We start from the raw sequence: 22,306 nt of genomic DNA, 5'->3' as shown, positions 1-22,306 counted from the left end.
CATGGAATAACTGTGTTATTTACAAGCTATGGTTTTCTAATATCTCTTATTCACAGATGAGAGATGTGTTTCCAATTATGAATATCCCAGCAACAAACCAAGACAGTAGATGGAAGTAAAAAACAAAAATACTTTTTCATATTGTTGTATTTAGTTACTGTAATATCAACAAATGGAATAATTACATGAAATTATAAAGAGGTCATCTACATATACACACAAACATGAATAATGACTTTTGTCTAAGTGTTGTTTTTTTAAAAACTTTATAATAAGATCCCACCCACAAAAATGCAAAGCTAAAAATGTTAGACAGTTAGAAATTTCTGGATCAATCTCAAAATCATAACAGGTCGTTTCATCAGCAGTAATATCAAGAAGAAAACGAGAAAGAATGGGATGCCGTACAGAATAGAAAGAAAGAGACAGACAGACAGAGAGACAGATAGATAGATAGATAGATAGATAGATACATAGATTCAGTATAAATATAGACAAGTGAAATAAAGTACACGTAATAAAGTGTGATATTATTTAACGAATAATGATTTCTGAAATATTCCCCCTTCTCAAATTCAAAACCATTTTGCCATACATATTTTGCTAATTTATATTGGACAAAATATAAAGTACCTCAAGCTGTAAACCACAGGTTTGTATTTCTCTTAAAAATAACTGCTATTTTCAAAGATTCAGGCATTTTTCCCGGCGATTTTTTGAGCAGAAACCTGGGTTCTGGCATTATACCAGGTGTAACCTGTAAATATAAAATGCTACGAACTACCCATTAATGAAAGAACGTTCATACTATCTTAAAATACTCACACACTGTAAAGATCCATTTTGTCAGCCCATTCTGGCTTTGCTAAAACATCACTGCTGGTGTACATAGGTGGGTTGTACTCCAAAAATGCAACCTAAAATTAGTTTCAGACGTGCATGAATGAATATCCATAAGTGTGTTTTCAGTTTTCACAAAATCATATTTCTTTCTGTGTAATCACAAGCATCATACATCTAAGTATATATTTTTAAAACCATGGTAGCTCAATCGGTAGAACATTGAAATCATAACGCAATGGTTACAGGTTAGATACCTGCCCATGTCAGCACAGGTTGGCTAGTTATGTGTGTCCCAGGAAAAAAACAAGCATCTCCCATTTCCTCAAGTTGATATAACCAAAAGTGTGTTAAATGTTAAAGCACACACAAGAAAAACTAAATCTGCATTGATCAATACAGCTGTCCTCATCGTAAAACTTATCATTTCAAGACCTTACCTCTTAAAACACATGCGTGATTACAGATTTCATCAAATTGTTTGAATTCAGTTTTAAAAAAAAAAATTATTTTATCTAATTTTAGCATATTGACTAATGAGACCAATTGCAAAGTGATTTAACATCATTAAATGCAACATATTCATGTTTTATGTAATTATTGCACACTGCTGCTTAAGTCTGTTATAAAAAAGACATACCATAATCTACCAAGGAATTAGAAAAGTGAAGCTATATCTATCCTAATAAAAACATTTATGCTAGTGTGTGTAGGTGGGTTGTACTCTCGAAACTAAAACTGAAATTAATGTCAAACATGTATAAATATATGCATAGGTGTGTTCTTCATTTGTAATCATCATATTCAATCCTAACAATGCTGCTAAAAGCACAGATCTAAATCAACACTGATTAAACATTTTGTTTTCTCTTATAACACAGGTATGATCACAAATCCAATTAAATTGTTTGAATTTTGTTTACGTCATCTGATTTTAGTTTCTTGGCTAATGATCACCAAGGATTATACAAGTTAATATCAATAAATACCATATGTTTGTGTTGTAGGCGCAATAATGAAATATCCTTGATGGAACATTCAAGAGTACAAAGTTTCCGCTATTATAACCTGGTTCTCTTTTGTCACTCATATGAACACCCTTGTAGAGAGGGAGTCTATAATGATCTATGGTTTCAAGCAAACACCATCCACAACACTGAGCTTGATCTGCTAGTCTGGGTCTATTCTCTTCACAGGTGGTGGCATGTTACACAATAATAAATGGAGCATAATTTGATAATAACAAAGGATTCTGTCATCTTAAAAGCAGACAAGTAAATCTACTTTCCTATTAAAAGGCAAACGTATGATCATAACTGTCATTAAACAAGGCTCATTACACAGGACAGACTACATTTTAAAAAATCTTTTTAATCTTTGTCTCAGTTTTTTCCTTATGACAACCAACTATAATTTGATTCTACTCAAGACATATAATTCCATATGTATGTGTTTTATACCACTGTCAAAACATGCCTTTGTTGGATCATGCTTCTGTATAAAGAATCGCAACTTATATTGCAGTCGCTTTTGTGGCTGCCATGAACAGGCTTTGGAAAAGGGTAAATTGTACGCTGAAAGATTCCTTGAACAGTTTTTCATGGGATGGGCCAGTGTTTATTGTTGGGCATACTGTGCATAGCAGCTTTGAAATTTGCAATACAAATTGACACATGAATTTGATAATAATCTTACAACTGTATCTGACAAAGGATAAGGTCTATTATGACAGTCAGGATGATTTTAGTCTTAGTTACAAATTGCTCTACTAGCAGGATAATACAAACATTCTGGATATGGTTTTTAAACATTCACAAGAGTGTTAGTCAAAATGAGATTTCACTTTATCTTGCTTATGATGTTTTTGACTCACTTTATTTACCGTATATGTTGGGACACCGTATTTATTGGGACACCATAAATGAATTTTAAAAGTAATTTTTTGTGCACTGAATGTTTTGGGACACATCGTTTTTTTTTTTAGTTGTAAGTTGTGGGACACCTTTTAAATCATTCAAATTACATGTCGGAAATTGCACGGAAACTGAAATTTTATTTAAAAAAAATAAAACTGTGTACTTGAGATAAAACTCTTTAATCCACTGCAGCAGCATCTCATCAACACAACCCTTCTCCTGCACATGTACGATCTATTATTTTGGTACATGAATACTCTTTTAGTTTTCTCATATGGTGAAAAATTGTTAGAGGCAACACACCACCTGAAGTGGAAACTGCAAGAACAAAAGTAAGATTTTTTCAAATCTGCACTAGTCTTGCTAATTCTCACACTTTTGACACCAATCTTGTCATCAGTCCATCCAGGAATGCGATCAAAGTACACTAGAGTTTCATCCATGTTAATAATAATATTGTTGGAGAAATGACCTGTTTCTCTTTTGGCCTTCACGAATTCATCACGTGATTTTATTTTCTTCTAATCTTCTGGATGATGCTGGGTCATCGATTTTCACGCACGAAGCACTATATTGTGTAACTTTAAAAACTGTTCGATTGTTTCACTTTATTGTAAAACGTTTCGTGAATAATGTTGAAAACGAACCAAAGTTAGCTTCCATATCTCGGCCGTCTTTGTATATTCAAAGCTAAAAAATAAAAAATCGGCACACTTAAAAGAATCCAATAGTCGGCATCCGAGGTCAGCTTGCTTTGCAATAAATTAACCTCTGTATTGACACCTTTAAAAATATTTGGCTTACGAGTCCAAAGTCGGCTTCCAACATTGGCTTGCTTTGTAATAAAAATAGCCTTTGTGTCTGATGTCCTGTCGGTAAGTTCAAAGAAGAAGTTTACTTCTGGCTGCCAGTTGTGTTTATTTAACACCAGGGCTGATATGTGCTTGGCATCTGTAGCAATAATTAATACAAAGGTTCACTGATGTCTGCGGGTAAATATTAATGATACTTTTGTAACTCGCGCTGGCGAAAAGATTGTCACTTGCACTCAAGTGAATGTGTTTTCAAATGATGATTTTTATTTGCGAGATACTGTCATACAGTAGACCTGGATATAATTCAATCTAGAATGTTTTGCACCCAACACCGTGTCATGCGTGAATGTCACCTTCAAGATATCGGTTGACTATTTCCCTCTTGTTTGCGATTTTGTTGGCTCCAGTTTTCAGTCGGATAACATGTTCAAAGCTTTGAGCACAACCACACTCAATTGTTTCTCAATGTTGATGTTAATGAACAACGTGGTGTGTGGTATCGGACATAATTGATTCACGTTTCAGTATGGAATCCTATGATACTTACACGGATTTCGTGGAAATATTTTATTCTTTAATGCACATGTTGAAAAAAGGAATAAATGATAACAGCACAAGGTTAGTTTCTTTCTTTTTATTATCAATTAAACACTTTATTTATCTATTTTATTGCGACGTGCAGTGGAGGGGGGGGGGGGGCAAGCACAAATGCAATACAAATTTATTTCGTTTCTTAAGTCTTGGGACATATGGCCAAAGTGAAAAAATGTTTCACCATAAGTTCTGGGACAGGATAAAAATAATTATTTTATCATGTCCCAACATATGCGGTAAATACAGTATTTTTTCTTCTTCCGGGAGGTAAAATGAATGAAAAGGATTAGAATCACGTTTTTGTTTTAAAGTTTACATCTTGGAGTCATGTTATTCTTCATATGAGTTTCTTGGTATGAGTTAAAGCAACACCAATGTCTGGAAAAGGCAGAACTATTTAAATATTTAATGCCCAGCTAATTATCAGGACAAACACGTGTAGTTATAAGCCAAGGAATAACAGACAACATTTTACAGTGACTTATTTTGGAGGTGAAGACTTTAAATGTTTTCCAGAAACCGTGGTAAGGACTCATCAGAAAACATTGATCTTATCCCAAATAATGGTTATCCAGATTAATGATATCCAGATTAAATTAATGATATCCAGATTAATGATACCAATATCAAAGCAATTTCATGTCCAGGACAATATCCATAAGATACATGGGTTGTTGTTGGCAAAATGTCAAAAGCAGTGCAAGGAAAAATGGATTATATTCATTCTGGAAAAAGTTTAATTACTGATTATTTTGTCAAACATTATTTCAATTAAGCATTTATTGCATGTTTCTACAGCTACAAGTTTCTAATAGAAGGTACTGAAGCATCTTAATGGAAATAAAACACATATCATAGAGATCTTATCTGAGACAAAATCATTCATTTATAAGGTGAAGTATAACAGAATGGAAAATGAACTGTATTGTATGACCTGATCAGAAGATCGCCACATTTATTATTAGATTGAGAATTTTTTATGAAGCCCTTGTATTTCTAACATAAGCGAAAATTCTACAGATGTTATCATCATTTGAAAGACATATTTCAATCTTACTTATTTTTTCTGTGCTTCCTAGCTGTAAAACAATAATGTCAAATTCTAAAACACGATACTTTGATTTATGTAGGCTTGCCAGTAGCTTCTCCCGGGTCAGTGTTTCTTACTGGGCTTTTGCAAGGTTCATCCTCCACCAGGCGTGTTGCCACTATGTATAGCCTATCAGGTGCTGTCAAAAGGCATTAAAACCCCAAAGCATCTGTTTCTGTCCATGGCAAAGAATCAGGGAATGAAAGTATATTTATCACAAAGCACTGTCTTCATATTGCCAGGATGACTCTACCTGTGTACAATTCTTGCTAATGTTGATTAAATCTGCACAGTATGCAAGTGAATCTTTTATTCAACGAAATTATCAATTGTTAAATTCCTAAGTGTACATGGTTAAAAACTATTTAGAATTGTAAACTTACTTCCCATGGAACTTTATCACTGGGTACTTCAAATCGATAGATACTGGTCCCTGGGTAAGGTGAGGTGCGGAACAGAGTGTGAATCATTACTTGTCCGTCCTGCATTTGATAAGCTGTGACATGAGAATCTGCTGTTTTCTTCTCATCTTGCTTCTTTTCTGTAAAATGGTATTTTTAAAAATTAAACCAATGCAACCTTCCTTAGTGATCTGATAATTATGTTATATCAACAATAAATTAAACTTCAAACAGATTTAATAATAATTCTTACTTACATATTCCTGATAAGCAAAAAGAAAGTGTAAAATCCAGCATTTTAATTGGTCAGAAGATTTATAAGATTCCAAGTGCGAAAAATAACACTCCATAGTTCCACTTATTAGAGATGGCATTTCATCAACAAAATTTACTGCACGAGTGTTTGTCATATACAGATTTATGAAGCCATTTAAAGACAGCTTTTCCATTATGTGCTTTATGTTGGATGAGACTGCTATTCAATTCAAATTCTATCTCAAGCTTTCTTAGTTATGTTCAGGTTTGCCAGAGTCTGCACTGAACTTTTACCTTTGAAACAGCATTTTGAAAGCTGCAATATTTTCATCCAGATCGGGTAATTTTCAATGTCTACTAGCATCGTTTGCATTTAAATTTCAATATTTTCAAAATATCACTTAGAAATTCCTTCTAGTTCATTGTTTTACTCCTAGCAGCAACAAAATGCTAGCTTGCTAGTACAGATTAGGAGCTGACCACCCACAATATATATTGTTCAAAGGTGTTACAGTACATAATCCATGCATACACTGATGAGAAGTATCCCCTTATTCCCTATTCTCATTGAAGGTAATTGTTTTAACTATTGATATAGACTATCAATTTGAGCCTCAATCGAGCACATCTCTACAGGAATTGGATTGACCATTTCAAGTAATAGGCCACATTGCTAGGTGTTCTGGCACAGCTCTGTACAGGATTGGCATTGACCAATTCAGGTGATAGCGACACTGTTAGCTGCTCTGGCACATAACTTTCAGGATGTGCGTTTACCAATTTAGGTAATAGGCGAATTGTTCTGGCATGTATATGTACATAATTTGCACTGACCAATTCATATATTGATACGTGAAACTGGTTTATTGTGCAGATTTTGAGAAATCATGTTCAGTAATTCAGGTGATATATAATATTACTAGGTGCTGTGGTACATATGTACTGAATTAATTAATTTGGGTGTATAGGAGACAACATATTTGTAAATGATTTGCACAGACCAATAAGGGTATATAGGTGATACTGACAGGTACTCTCAGGCAATATCTGTATAGGATTAGTATTCACCCAATAAGGTGATAAGTCCCAATTCTATGTGCTTTGACACCGATCTGTTCAGGATGGGCATTAATCAGGATAAGATTAAATTATCAAAAGTATTATCAAAATATCATTACTGGGAACATTTAGTCAAGAATACATAATGTCACTCACCATTAAGTTGGATAATTTTCATATTGCTCTAGATCTCATTGCCACACTGACTGTATTTAGTGCCTGTATATTGTATGTACCAGTTTCATACCATTACCAGAGACTGTATGTAGTGCCTGGAACTAATATGATCAAAGCTTCATACCATAACCACAGATACTGTATTTAGTGCATGACTGTAACATACACATCGTTTCATACCATTGCCACACAGACTGTATATATAGGGCCTATGTATAGTATGCACAGCTTCATACCAACAGCACAGAGACTGTCTTTAGTGCCTGGATATAAAAAGCATATAGCTTCATTCCATTACCACATCGATAGTATATACGGTCTCGATTTAGTAGGCCACCACAGAGACTGTATTCAGTGCCTGTATATAATGTGCATAGCTTTATACCTTTACTACACAGACTGTATATAGTGCCTGCATATTGTATGCACCAGCTTGCATGTACCATTACCACACAGACTTTTTTAGTGCCTGGACGTAATATGCACATAGCTTCATACCATTACCGCACATACTGTATACAATATCTGGATATTATGCATGTAGCTTCATTCATTATCATACAGGTTATTATACATAATGTCGTGTTTCTGTTTATGTTAGTTGTATGATTTAACAAAAAAAAGCAGGTACTTTCCCTGTACATCATAGCGCGAGACAGAAACCGATTTAAACGGGAACATCCCCACTTGGGTGACTGCATCTAAAAATGTCAATGTACGTTATCATTGAATTTGCCATTAAACATTTCTTGAGGAATTTATGAAAAAATTTCTTCAATGGAGTTTTGATGGACAAGGGGTGAAATAAAGCGAATAAATGCCATTTAAATGTATGCATAATCAAGTTTTCCAGAATGACACCTATAACTGCAAAATGTTACTCAGAGCTCGTACATGACCTATGTGAGTTGTACTATATACCAACATATGGTAAATTATGATTCTGTTAAGCCAAAACACAAAGCTAAAATAGATTGATCATGATCTTTGTCCATCTATATTCAGAATTTTTAGCTTTATTGTGATCATTCTTTCATAATCATGAAGTAGTTGTGTGAATAAATGCTGGTTATTTGCCTTATAAAAATTAAATATCTTGTCATAAAGAATACATCAATTTATAGGATTGCTTATATCATTGAAAAACGGTGACTCTTAAGTGTGTGGATCAACGTAAATGAAACAGCTGTGTACATATAGCTGAAATGTACGCAAGAACGACGTGATATCTTAGAAACAATGACTAAAGCAAAACCAGCATCTAATATTGAGTGGAATAAACAGGCATATAAGTGACGCTAAGGATGATTTGCACTGAGTACGTACTGTATAGTACTGTCTAGTCTCCAGGTAAACTCAAACCATCTCGTGAATTATGAAGTCTTTAGTCATCTTCAAAATTAATTTCATATCTGAGAAGCCATTTATTATCGAAATGTCATTATCGGGAATATTTAGTCAAGAATACATAATGACAATGACCATTAAGTTTCATAATTTTCATATTGATCTTGATACCATTACCACAGAGACTGTTATTGTTGTTGTTGTTGTAGGGTTTAATGCCATTTTTCAGCACACGATAGGCTATACATGGTGACCAGCATAAATGGTGGAGGAAGAACCCGGGAAAACCCTGGAAAGAAGCTACTGGCAAGCTTTCTCACATACCCACATTGGCTGAATCTGAGACTCGAACCCACACAGACAGAGGTGAGATGGCAGTGATACGTAACGGAGAGCGCTTTAGACCACTCGGCCATTCGGGGCCCCCACAGAGACTGTATTTAGTACCTGGATGTAATATGCACATGAAGCAACGTGCATTCAATACAGGTCCAATATACAGTCCATGTGACAAAGGTATGAAGCTATGTGTTTACTGCATTCAAGCACTAAATAGCCTGTATGATAATATGAAGTATGTGCACACAATATATATGGCACTATATACGGTCCGTGTGGCAATAATTGTATCAAGCTATGTTCATTATTATAGGCACTAAATACAGTCTGTGTGATAACTGTATGAAGCTGGTGCATGCGCAATACAGGGCCTATATGCAGGATGTGTAGTAATTATTTAAAGCTATGTATATTATATACAGACTCAGTATAAGGTATATCATTATAAATCACCTCAGTATCAGGTACCTTGGTTGTAATACACATCAATATAAGATATACCAGTATTAGGTATCTGAGTATCTGACATCTCAGCGTAATGTACCTCATCATAATACACCATAATAAGGCATGTCAGTATAAATTATCATAATATAAGACACCACTGTATAATGCACATCAGGATACAACACCTCAATATAAGGTATCCCAGTATAAAGCACCACAGTATGAGGTACTAAATTATTAGACACCAGGGTATATGACACTTCAATATAATTTGTTCCAGTAAAAGAAACCACAGTAGAAGGCGCACACAGTATAAGGCACCACAGTATAGTGTACTTCGTCATATGGCATGTCAATATAAGTTTTAGTATTTTATAAGATTCATATGGTTGTTGGTCTCATTTCATTATTTTAATACAAGTATAATGTGTTTATGTGTGTTCGAGTGTGATTTGAATTTTTTAACATAGCTTTACACATTTTTCAGTCATATCTCTACGGTGTCTGCAGAGTGGCAGTTTATAGCGATGCCTAGCACTGGGGCATCATTGCACAGACATGAAGCATCATGTCCCACCCAGTCACATTATCCCGACACCAGGCTGACCAGTCCTAGCACTAACCTCTTAATGCTGAGCGCCATGCGAGGCAGCTGTTAGTACCATTTTCATAAGTCCTTGGTATGACACAACCAGGGTTTGAACCTGTGACCTCCTGCAACTGAGATGAATGCACTAACCACTTAGGCCACCGGAACAGTAAAGTATTAATGTAATATACAAAATGTTTCAGCATATGGCAATCTCACCTATAAATTTGTCAACTTTCATGGCTTTCAAGGAGCAGCATTATAATCAAGGAGTAATGTACATCACATTCTTATGCCAGATACAGTTTGATGCTTTTGACTAAGACCATAATAGTCACATTTTGCACCTGCAGTTCTAGGTCTGTGCTATTTGTTTGCAACAATAATTTTAATAAACAGAACAGACTGTTGAATTCAAGTAAAGTATTCGATATTACCAAAGCAGATCTATGTCTCATGATTCTCCATTTTGTCTACACTTTGGTGCACTTCATACACAAGTAAATACGACGTTCTACTTTATCATACATTACACTTGAAATACATTAAAGTAATATGATAAGAATGACATAATAAAGAAACAAGATATGCATGGATGCTTTATGGAAAGTACACCTGTAAATGTATCTAGTGTAAAGGTACATCTGTAAATGTATCTAGTGGTACAATGGTCCCCAATTAAATAATTAGTTGAATACAGCTGCCCTGCTTTAATTATAGGTTGGTTACAGATCCCATTATAAAGTTGGTTCAATTTTGTTTCATGATTGATACTTGAAATATGTCACTTAGTTTTATGTCCTGGATAATGAAAACTAATTATACACATTCAATATATCCTTATTTAATGTGTTTATACTATTATGACAAAGTATGGGTGGAACATCCCTCTATATAGTGTTCCCTTAATTAAAACACAGACCGCTTTAAAGGCTTTAATGAACATTAATACAGAGGGACCAATGTTTATTGAAATCAAGATGATTCACAGAGCGATTAAATGCATCTACATCATTTAGTGCGTATGGTATAAAACACTTTTATACTAAGCTTTTAACTACGGTTGTTATTCCATTAAAAATATCATGACAAGTTTTGGTAATAAACATACAGAATTCACTTTCAACCATTGTAATAACTACGTTCAACCAATTGTTTTTATTGCAACAAAATAAATTGCATGCAAATGTTAGGTGTATTGGAATAAGAAGTATGTTAACAATAATCCATCAGTAATTAATACGGCTTTAACCGAAACTAATAAAAGCAAAGGAATCCTGTTTGTGAAAGACTTCTACTACATAATAATCACTGCTATTGAGGTTTTATACCCTCTATTTTCGCAAACGATGATCTCCTGGAGGTGAGCGAATATGGGGCAGATTACTTTAATGCAGGACATTAGGTGCAGTTCTGTGTTCATCGTTACAACTTGAAATGTTGTTTGTTGTTGCTGTATTTGGTTTAATGCCATTTTTTGGGACAAGATAGGTTAAACAAGACAGCCAGTATAACCAGCGGAGGATGAACCTGGGAAAAACCTGGTAAGAATCAATGACCCATGGGAAGCTTACTGGCAAGCCTTCTCACTTACCAACATTGGCTGAGCCCAAGATTCAAAACCACACAGGCAGAAAAGAGATGGCAGTGACAGCTAAGGCCAGTGCTTTAGATCACATGGCCACCTGGGACCCTCAACTGGAAATGTATCCTTATGACATAGATGCCAACATGGTGAAAATGAAAAACGAAAACAGTTCTCTATGCAAGTTGTTATTCAAAGCAGGGTCATTACTCAGTCATATGTTGATGTAAAAGGCCCTTCAGTGTTCATTGTGGTGATGTGATTGAGTGGACAGATACAATGAATAGAGATATACAGGGAATAAACCATATATCTCATCAACAGAAAACAGCAGGCATAGCAGTTCAATAGAGACACATACTTGAACTTTCATGGTTGCAAGTATAATTAAGCTTGGAGGTGCAGATTAATTGTTAATTACTGTGAGGTTTTTGTTTGTTTTGTTTTTGAGCTTGAGTGGTTGGTCAGAAATTCTAATTCTGGGATCAGTATATCCCAATTAAATGTCAGTACTAATAGGTGAATATTTTTCTCACATACCCAAAAATGAAATGAAGATGTTTCCAGTGCAAATAAAAGTTGTTAAAGGCAGACAACATCCATTTGTAATTTTGTCTCATACTGAGAAGGTGTGTACAATATTTAGTTTTTACTACATCATTCTGCTATTTGGCTAATTACAGAAATATAGCAAAGTTTGAAATGAGACTAATAAAAGGGTAAGAGATGATTGTGGATAAATGAATACAATGAAACTGCAGAAACAAGTCAGAGCAAAAAGTTGGCAATTGGATTTTGTTAGGGGTATGATAACATCAATGACTGGAAGAATAATAATCATGCGATAAGGATAGCATTAGTGCATGGCAGGATAATGAAAATATATGGTAGTATAACAGTAGTGTCATCTGAGGTAGGATAATATTAAGGTATGGTAGATTAACAATCATATAAGACAGGATAACAATAATGTATGGTAGATTAACAATCATGTAAGACAGGATAACAATAATGTATGGTAGATTAACAATCATGTAAGACAGGATAACAATAACGTATGGCAGATTAACAATCATGTGAGACAGGATAACAATAATGTATGGTAGATTAACAATCATGTGAGACAGGATTACAATAACGTATGGTAAATTAACAATCGTATGAGACAGGATAACAGTAATGTATGGTGGATTAGCAATCATGTGAGACAGGATAACAGTAATGTGAGGTAGGATAACAGATAAGAACTATGTCAAGTATAATATTCATGTGTTATACAAAATACAACTCCAGCACATGAAAGCAAAAAGTTTTCAGAATAAGACTCATTTAGTACATTAATCAAATTACTGCCACCTATCTCACAGATAAATATAGATTAACATTATTTATAAATATTAATTGTTCTTTTGACAATAACAGGAATAAAAGTAATCACAATAGTAATAATGAGAAAAGAACATATAAAAAATGTACAATATGTTTACCATTCAGATCAGTGAGAGCTGGACATGCCCATTTTGCTCCAAGCTGATGTTCACTGAGTGACTCTACAATCCAATGCAGCACACTAAGTGTGGATTTCGACTGTATGAGAAAACAAGAGATGACCATCTTCTAAGTGTTGCTACACATTTTTATTACGAAACTATTGTAATAATTTTTTGCATAGGTCAATGCTCAAATGTGCAGATTCTATTGTTTCACAATATTTTGTCCTGTTGAATGTTATAATTAAATCTACATATCCATGTACATTCCATGAAATATAAATGTTACAAGAAACCTACTCATTATTCCTTGACGTTAAGTGTTCTGATTTATTCCAGTAAGGAATGATGTCATGTCGTCATAGCAGTTGCTCAACTCGATGTTCATCATTCTTATAAATTCATTATTGGTCTTCAACAATCTTTGGTGTCAGATTCATTCATCATTCAATTAATTTATAAACAAACATCTCATTCACGAATTTGCTTTCATTGCTTTCGCTACATCTAATCCCAACACTGCTTCATCCTATCACAACAGTTAACTCCAGTGACAAATAATTAAGTGAATAAGTAAGTACGATAATGTTTTTATTAATTAATTATCTTTTTATCATATTTCTGAGAATACAAGAATAATTAACTTTAAAGAAAATGTAATTAAATCAAATATTGAGGTTCATTGCAAGTACTATTGCACATTAGAGCAGATAACTGACATGGCAAAAGCACTAATGGATGATTTACAGGACTTCGCAATAAATTCTGTATCCAAGGTTAAGCACTCTAATCTGGATTCCACCTCGGCAAACAAATGGCATATTTGTGTCGATTTGCTTAATGAAGCCAAAATACATATTTTCTTATTTATTCACTCATTAGAATTGGATTTGTAAGGACTTGACTGTTCTCTTAATGTTTTATTAGCAGGTTATGTCTTTGAAAGAGATAGTAAGTTTCACTCATTGATAAGATAACTACTATAATTACCTGTTTCTCTACATTTTTCAACCTTTTCTTTAAACTGGTTAAACCATTCTGACTGGGCCTTGATTGGACACCCTCTAATGATTGCTGCTGCTCTTGTAGGTTGTCAATTTTTTTCAACAACTGTTTCACTCTGATGTTAATAATAATAATAATAATACTATTACTACTACTACTACTAATAACAATAATAATAAGCAAATGAAGAAGAAGAAGAAGAAGAATAGCAGAAACTTGGTACGAAAGAAATGTATATTATATCGCAGATTTGGGCTGGCATGAATGACCACATGCTTTTAGGATCAGAAGCATTATGCATGGATCCATTTTACTATACAATATTTAGTAGCATGGGCAACCATCTGTTCAATATGGCAAATGACCATGTATGTTTACTCATTATGTTTTTAATCCAGATATTATTGACCATAATAAACAAAAGATATATAATTCTAATTTTTGAATTAAGAATTATTCATTACAATTAGCAGGCAGTACGGATAGTTTCTGGACAGAGAGGCATACCAACATGAGGGAACAAGTTGAGTTTGGTTACTGAAATTATTAGCTTTATATCAGTTTATATGACCCAAAGAGTGCTATGAGATTGTCCTTGAATCTTAATCTGTTTCCAGATCACTATATTCCAAATGACCTGGGTGAGTGAGTTATTTTTATTTTATTCTGAATATGTTATTTGTTTGTCTCAAGGTGAGTTTATTATATAATCATTGTTAGCATTTTTATTCCTTTTTGTTTTAACAATATTAGTGTTATTAAAACCTGAAAATAAAGCAGAATATGTCAACATTGAGTTGATCTATTTATCATATTTAAAGCGCGTGACATTTGGCTGCAAATCAGTCTAATGAGTAAGCATTAGGATAAGTAAATGTTATTAATTAGTTAACGTTACAATTCATTTGCCATCATCATCATCATATTTAAATCATTTGATATGACTATATTGTATCACAAAGCAGAAGATTACTTGTTATGAGCCATCTCTCAGCACAAACAGTAGGTCTTTATTGAATATGTGTTTTACAAATGTAGTCAACAAGAATAACGGAATATTTAAATGTCATGTCAGCTTCTCTAAATGCAGCTAGATTACTGAATTCATTTCATGCACAAATGATTTAAACATATTTCATCTTGACATAAAGCACAAAAAACAATTGCTGGATTCATTCTGAAAAAGAATGTCTGTGTACATATAATCCACCATGTTCGTCCTGAGTTCTGGGATAGTCAATTTTTGATGCTGCAAAGAAAATCAAAGGGAGGCAGCTACATAATTGCCAATAGAAAAGATGATCACTTCTTAATGATCGAATCAACTCTTCGACAGGTTATGGCAGCATTGAAGAATTTTTGATGTAAACAGACCATCCTGTTTTTGACATCTTTGCTAGCCAAGGTTCTGATGTGTTAATCCTATCTACACCTTGTGTGGATTGATCAGATAATTTAGTGCTTTGCTCTATCAACATTTATTGGATGTCATGATTGTCTCCATTATTATGTAATGCCATCTAACCAATAGTTTTTAACAGTGGTGCATTGTACATGGCCCAAAATATGTGAAAAATGTATCATTTCTGTCGTGTGCTTCCCTTGATCTATCATTTAAGAACAGTGTTCAATTTTGAGCAAGATCATTTTCATAGGATACGATGGCCTGCTGTCATATCCAATGAAATTCACAGACACAAAGCATGGAAATATCTGAACAATCCACAAAGATATATATAGGGTTAACATAACAGAACCTTGACTAGTGGAGATGTGTTTCAGCAGGTAATTAGTTGCAAGTGTTATGCTGCTTGTTGATGCAAATGGAGTTGAACTACATCATGCGCGAAACAAGTCAAGTACTTTTATATACATTAAAAACGCTGACTTCAAAGAGTGACAGACATGGATATCATTCAAGATGATGTATAGAATGAACTATAGGAATTGCTTCCAGTTGTGAAAGAAAATGACTGTTATGCTCAGTGAAACTGTGCTGTGATCTACTTAGGTATTATCACAGTGTGATGCACTGTCACTGACCTAATTTTCTATGCATTAAATAATGTTTCTTTCCATTTACATCATATTGAAAATAATAAAATGTCCCAAATATTTAGTCTATTGTTTTTCAATTGATCCTGGTCTGAAGTGTCGAAATAGTCTAGTTAAGTAAACTGTGTTATGTTAAAATTATACACTTGATTGCTAATACAAAAATCATGTATAATAATGTTTAAGTGTTTTCTCGTGCGAAGAAATAAATCTTACTGCATTTGTGGTTCAAATATAAATTATATCATTATCCAGTCTTTAACGTCTTTATATCAATTCCAACTGGATTATTATAATTTTTTCTCACTGGCTTGCATGAACAAATTTGGTGTCGGAAGAATTTTGTATGCTGAAATGCATTTACATCTATGGTGTCTGTAAAACTGGAAGATCCAAAATGTTATGGCAATTACAGTAAAGTTTTGTGATGACATGTTGTGAACCTAACAAATTATGTAATATGTGCATATTATTGGACACCTCAAGACAGACGTTCCAAAATGAAGACTCTAACATACTGGAAAGATGTTACCTTTACCTGTGGTTACTAATTTCTGTATCTGCTTGCTCCTTCTTGTGGAGAAACATTCTAGCCATAACCGATTCAAACTGACATAGACATAGATCATCCTCAGTGGAAATCTTTTTCGCTAGAAATGAATGGAAAACATTACTATGATTAACACCAGCGCACAATGTTTATTTAAGATATTGCTACAGGTGTAAGAACAAAGCTGTCATGTGAGCAACTTAAGTATCACTTTTCAGTTACCATGACAATATTTGCTGTACAGATCTATATAAAATAGTTAATCACGATTTGTTGTTTTGAAGAAAACTGTTGTTTTAAGGGTAGAGCAATCTCTTGTTATATTGTCAGTCATAAAAACACTTTCCTGTTATAAGGTCACAGGGTATAGTAATGGATCCCAATGTATGTTGTTATAGTGAGATTATATGTAATATGTACTTTGTTATAAGGTTGTCTTACCTTGATCCAGTATCCTCAAAGGATACAATGGACAACACTTTGATAGAGCAATGTTGTTTATGGTTAGAAATTGTAGTATTTATCAAAAAGAATAATTTCAAATGCATTCATATCTATGGATGTTTGGACAAGTCATACAGGCATATTTACTCTCTGTCACAAACACACAGATATATTGCCTGGTTATGAAACATGAAATTAAAATAAAATGACAATACCTCTCAAGCGCCAAGCAGAACAGGCAAATTTTCTAGGTATAAAGGTAGGAGTAAGAGTCCGGGTAATAAGTTAAATAGTGTGACCCTATGTAAATTCCATCCCCCATCCACCCCCAAAAAAACATTATATATTTGGTCTCAAACCACAAAATGGTATCCTCTCAAATATACCCATCTTTACAATATTCAACATTTTTGAAAGAATAAAATAAGTTGTAAGTTTAAAAGCTAATCATGGAGAAACTTACAGAAGGCACTATCATCTTGAATATCTATAATTTAAAAAAAACTAATGTCGGAGAAGCTTACAGAAGGCATTATGATCTTGAATATCTATATTGTAGAAGCTAATCATGGAGAAACTTACTGAAGGCAGTAACGTCTTGAATGCCTACATTTTAAAAATTAATCATGGAGAAACTTACAGAAGGCATTATCTTCTTCCTTAGAACGGAGCCAATATTTGTTCAGATATATACTAATTAGTACAAAGAAAGGCTCAACAAACACAAAAGGAGGAGCCAAAAATGACCGGTGGCAATATTCATCAATCAGCTTGTATCGCTGGAAGCACCAATGTATCTCAGCATTATCCTGCACCTTCTGGATCGTGTAGCTACAAAAGACAAGAAAAGCTGATGCTGGTAGAAATTTAAATTATGTCAAATATTGATAGTAAATGCCTACTATCCTTTAGTAGTATTTGCAAAGACTCCTACTACAAATGCTATTTTGTCCAGAACTCTCTATTAGTATGGGTTCTCTCGAGATATGTATCACCCCATACACCCCTTCCTTCCCCCATTTTGAAAGACTCCTACTGAAACCTACATGGATCGAAACCTACCACCAAAATCAAGAACATAACAATTTAAAAAGAGCTTCTAATAATCTGGTACAGTTATGTGGAACAAGCTTCCACTACACATAAAATCTGCAGAAAATATTAGAGTATTTAAGAAGAGATATCATGAGCATGTATGTGCTTCTAATAGATAATGAAACTTAGTATTTTAATACTAAACATGTTAAAATAAACAGTCATTATTGCTATCTTCATATAATGTGCATTATTATACTCTCCTTAGAGAGCCTCAAGGGAGAATAGTCCTTACTAATGAGTCAACATCTATAAATAAAGCATTATTATTGTTATTATTAATACTGAAACTGCTCAATATCCCAGTACTCACAATTAACAAGAGATATAGTCCCCTATCTGCCACATTTATAATGAATCCTACAGAAAGTGTCCAATGATCAAGGAGTCTCAGTTTTTATGCTGCTTATACTGCATACCATTTATGCAAGAGACCTAAATAACAAGACTATCAATTTTATAAAAAAAGACTTTGATTCTATTGTAGCATAAAGTTATTGAACATGAAAAGTTATAAATATTGAAAGGCTCCACTGAGCATTGTTCGTGTGCCATGTATGAGTATAGTACAATGAAGTGGCTGAGGAATAGGCTTCAGAAATGGAATGTTTATGGAGAGACAGACCAATGAGTTGCTATAGTGTTGCATGTTACATACTGGGTGGAAATGGATATAAAAATACATTGGGTGCAAAATGTATTGGAGGTGGGGGGGTTTGGATTTAATTTTTCTTGACTGAGTGAGTAGCCCAATGAATTAGTGAATGAACCAATAATGAAAGAGCCTGAATAGAAATGATGTCTTTTCTACCTTAAGTGGCAATGCCAAGCATATCCAAATTTTTTTAACAAGTACTGCTTAACTAAAATTTAGATAGTCATGTAATTATGGTTGGTTTACATTTTGAAAAGTAAAATTCACAACAAAATGAGGTTGTAGTTGCCTCAGATAAACCTGGTTTATGGGCCACATATACCTATATTACCTAGACTTAATGAGTCTTATCTCCAGGTCGGTAAAATTAGCACATGATACAAATTTATTACAGAACAAATCTGAAAAGACATAATGTGCTAGCAGATTAGAACCAAGTTCTGAATACCACATATTCATTTATAATGTCACATTATCTGACAGCGGATCACAGACCCAGATTGGGCATAAAATAATATTCCAAATGATCAGCATCAATCCTGAACCTTATCGGCCCTGACCCTCAAAGCTCCAAGCAGTTTGCGAACTTGAGTCTGGTATTGTATCCCATGATATTCCAACATATCACAGTCACAAAACTGATAGATTCTTGTTAGTACAGGATTAGGTTTTATAGTTCCTCAATATTGTTTTAGGGTCCCATAGTTGTCCATGTGAAATAAGGTCCATTGAAGATAAATCATATACTGACATCCCATGAATATGATTTCTGTCATGTGAGGGGATCAATCAGGATTAGCCTGCACCTGGATTCCCTGGACTTCCAAGGGACCTTAAATATTAGAGAGGTTAGCAGAACTGCATTTATGTTAAAACAATTATTATATTGCAGAATGTGACATTTAATGTCCAGGATTTCAGATCTGGAAATAAAGAGACAACGCTTGGGAATGTGGTATTCTACCTTTACAGAAAGATGTCTACTATGGACTGACTGATGCAATGGGTCACAGATTAAACCCATGACGGACAAATGAATGGACCATTCTGTGTGAATCCCCTTATGACATTTGGACTGCCAGAAAATTAAGCATGACTGGGATCTAGCATACTGCAATGCTGATTTCCTTCTCATGCGTTCAAGTGAGAAAATTAAAAGAAGCTTCCTGGAGTTAAGAGACCAGCACAACTATGAGGAAATAGTTACAAGTTGTGAAATGTTGAACTTTCCCCCTCTAATGGGGTGTTAGAAAATGGTGGCCTAAGCAGATTCTCGTTTTGTAAGTAACATGTTTCAAGGGTAGAGAAACTGGGCCAAAATCTGACTTTCTCTCTCTACACCATCATCTCTTGCTTTTGGAACTGAGACCTTGCAAAGAGTTAGATTTTGGATGAGGATTTCTATGTAATTTCTTTATAGGGCAATTCCTATGTTTCTGGTCCCATTAATGAAACAAAGATTGGAATATTGGTTGCTGAACCTGTGAGAAGAGTGCCTACTTAATGGCATTTTCCTAATCACTTCCACTTGGTCTTAGCATAGAACACTAGAAAACAATGGATTGAGTCATTTAACGATCACTGAGCAACAATTTACACAGTGGATTTGAAAGAGTCTGTCTCACCATAGCCTGGTGTTTGATGCAAGCACCTACAATACTGGAGAGTGAATTTTTGAGTTTCACTTGTTCAAGACTTGAAACACAAGGAGACTGCCTCCCAAAGGTCCATACTTGTTCTGTGTCTTGGAAAGATGTCCAGTTCTTGCATGTGGAAGATGGCTTTGACATACTCTAATCTGAAATCCTCCATCAACTACTGGTGCCTCAGTTTGGAAAACAGATGAGTGAGAAGCTAGATGGAAGTGAGGAAAAAGACCTGTTAATGCTAATGTATTGCATGCCCTGGATTTGTACATTGCTGCCATCTAATTTCTGGTACTCAGAATGTGGAGAAGATCGATGGCCAAACTCCAATGCCACCTGCTGTGGGTGACTGCAACAACTGAAAAAACAAATGCATCAAGGCTTAATGCATCCAAATTTTTGTTGGACCATTTACTATTTCTCTGACTGACCTGGAACAATTGTCATGCCAAGATCCTTGCCTATATGGCCTGTGACCAAAGAGTACAGATTTCACTAATATGTTCCTTCTGACACCCCATATACATAAATCCGATGAGATGTTTATCCTTTAATATGTTCTTGAAAGCCTCTGAATGATTATGTTGCTAAGTCAAGATCAGAAATAGCAACTGACAATGATGTGGTTTGATGTCAAACAATCTATGCAAGGGGAGACAACACTCATCTAACCTCCATCTTGGTACGCTGATGATATTCAAACACTTAAAGTGTTATAATAGTCCAATTACATTAACTTATTTCCCTAGGAGGGCTTGATTTGTCAGACAGTTGGATGACTCTTAGAGTATTCTAATGGGGCTAAGAGTTTGAAAAAACGAAATGTTATTATTTGACTGACAGGTAGTCAAAGTTGAGATTTTGCCAATAATAAATAGCAAGCCCATTCAGTGGTCTACCTAGCCAGATTGCGAATTATCCTTTGATTTGTTTCGACTCTAAATAATTCATTGAAGGCAGAAGCTCACATAACCTTTTTAAAATCACAAAGGAAGAAACTATTGCATAAGTCTAATGGTACTTCATGGGCTTCATTAAGCCTAAAATACCTGTATGGGTGTGATCCATGATTGTTTTTTTTATTTTGTCTTGTTGTTGTTTGAGGGGTGCACATTACACAATGTACTTGGATATGTAAATGGAGCAATCAGACAGGTATGAGAGTAAATAGCTGTATACTCTCTAAGTGTACATGGTGATTGCTTTGTTCAGGATTTAAACTGTGTTGAGAAGCCGCCTGTACAAAGTAGAAAATTGGTATCCAAAGTCAAGTGGCTTCTGAACAGATGATTAACTCTAACATGCAATTGCAGGGGCATTGGTTATATAGGATTTTAAAACACGGATCTTCTTCACATACAGTTTGGACAAGTTTGATTTTATAATGGTTAATAGACTAGTAATTAATCCTTCAAGCCATTTTTAAGAGCAATCTACTCAATACATTTTCACACAAGTAGATATTATACCTTAGGTTTATGTTACAGTATATATATATATATATAGTTACCTCGTGATAGCCTAGTTCATCTCCCATGCACCCCTGTGTTTCCTGGACCTAATTAGACTCATCTCCAGATAATTATCTTGGAAGTAATTGCAACTTTAATCCTGGCAAAACATAGTTTACTAGCATATTAAAGCACCTAATCCAGAACACCGAAAACCCTAATCTGATGTCACATTATGCTCCTGAAATTGTAGTATTTGATTTAAAATTCAGTAATGTCCATGAAGATAAAAACCAAATCCTAAAACCGAGGCATGGTCCAACATAGTGTGTCAGCAAATCACAAAGTTTATTCAGCTTTGACATAACATTCATGTACCAGCAAGACTGCAGCCAATCAAAAGGAAACAAACCCCAATATGACATAATCTTGTAATGTGCCAACACGATGTACAGACTCAG

The 22,306-nt window shown here is 34.3% G+C and overlaps 1 protein-coding gene and 1 pseudogene across 2 annotated transcripts in view; both read right to left on the bottom strand.

The window, feature by feature from the left end:
- Positions 1 to 16,053, bottom strand: part of LOC149791818 (ADP-ribose pyrophosphatase-like) — a 43,783-nt gene extending 27,730 nt beyond the window's left edge. Inside the window, exons 1-4 of one of the 2 annotated variants that reach the window (XM_089970333.1) lie at positions 13,935 to 16,053; positions 12,942 to 13,041; positions 5,639 to 5,796; positions 826 to 917 (exon numbers count right to left, since the gene is read on the bottom strand). In XM_089970333.1, the coding sequence (XP_089826459.1) occupies positions 826 to 917; positions 5,639 to 5,743 (197 nt within the window). In that variant the 5' untranslated portion in view covers positions 5,744 to 5,796; positions 12,942 to 13,041; positions 13,935 to 16,053. Of the gene's footprint in view, positions 1 to 825; positions 918 to 5,638; positions 5,797 to 12,941; positions 13,727 to 13,934 lie in introns of those variants that run through there. The other variant, XM_089970332.1, reaches the window with a different exon arrangement.
- The window catches only part of LOC149791817 (transient receptor potential cation channel subfamily M member-like 2), an 82,398-nt pseudogene continuing 73,511 nt past the window's right edge, over positions 13,420 to 22,306 (bottom strand).

The sequence above is a fragment of the Sinohyriopsis cumingii genome, chromosome 9, assembly GCF_028554795.1.
Source record: "Sinohyriopsis cumingii isolate HCF-2022 chromosome 9, ASM2855479v2, whole genome shotgun sequence".
Classification (NCBI taxonomy): Eukaryota; Metazoa; Mollusca; class Bivalvia; order Unionida; family Unionidae; genus Sinohyriopsis; species Sinohyriopsis cumingii.
Note: the sequence above shows the minus strand (reverse complement) of the source record. Positions and strands in the feature narration are given on the sequence as shown.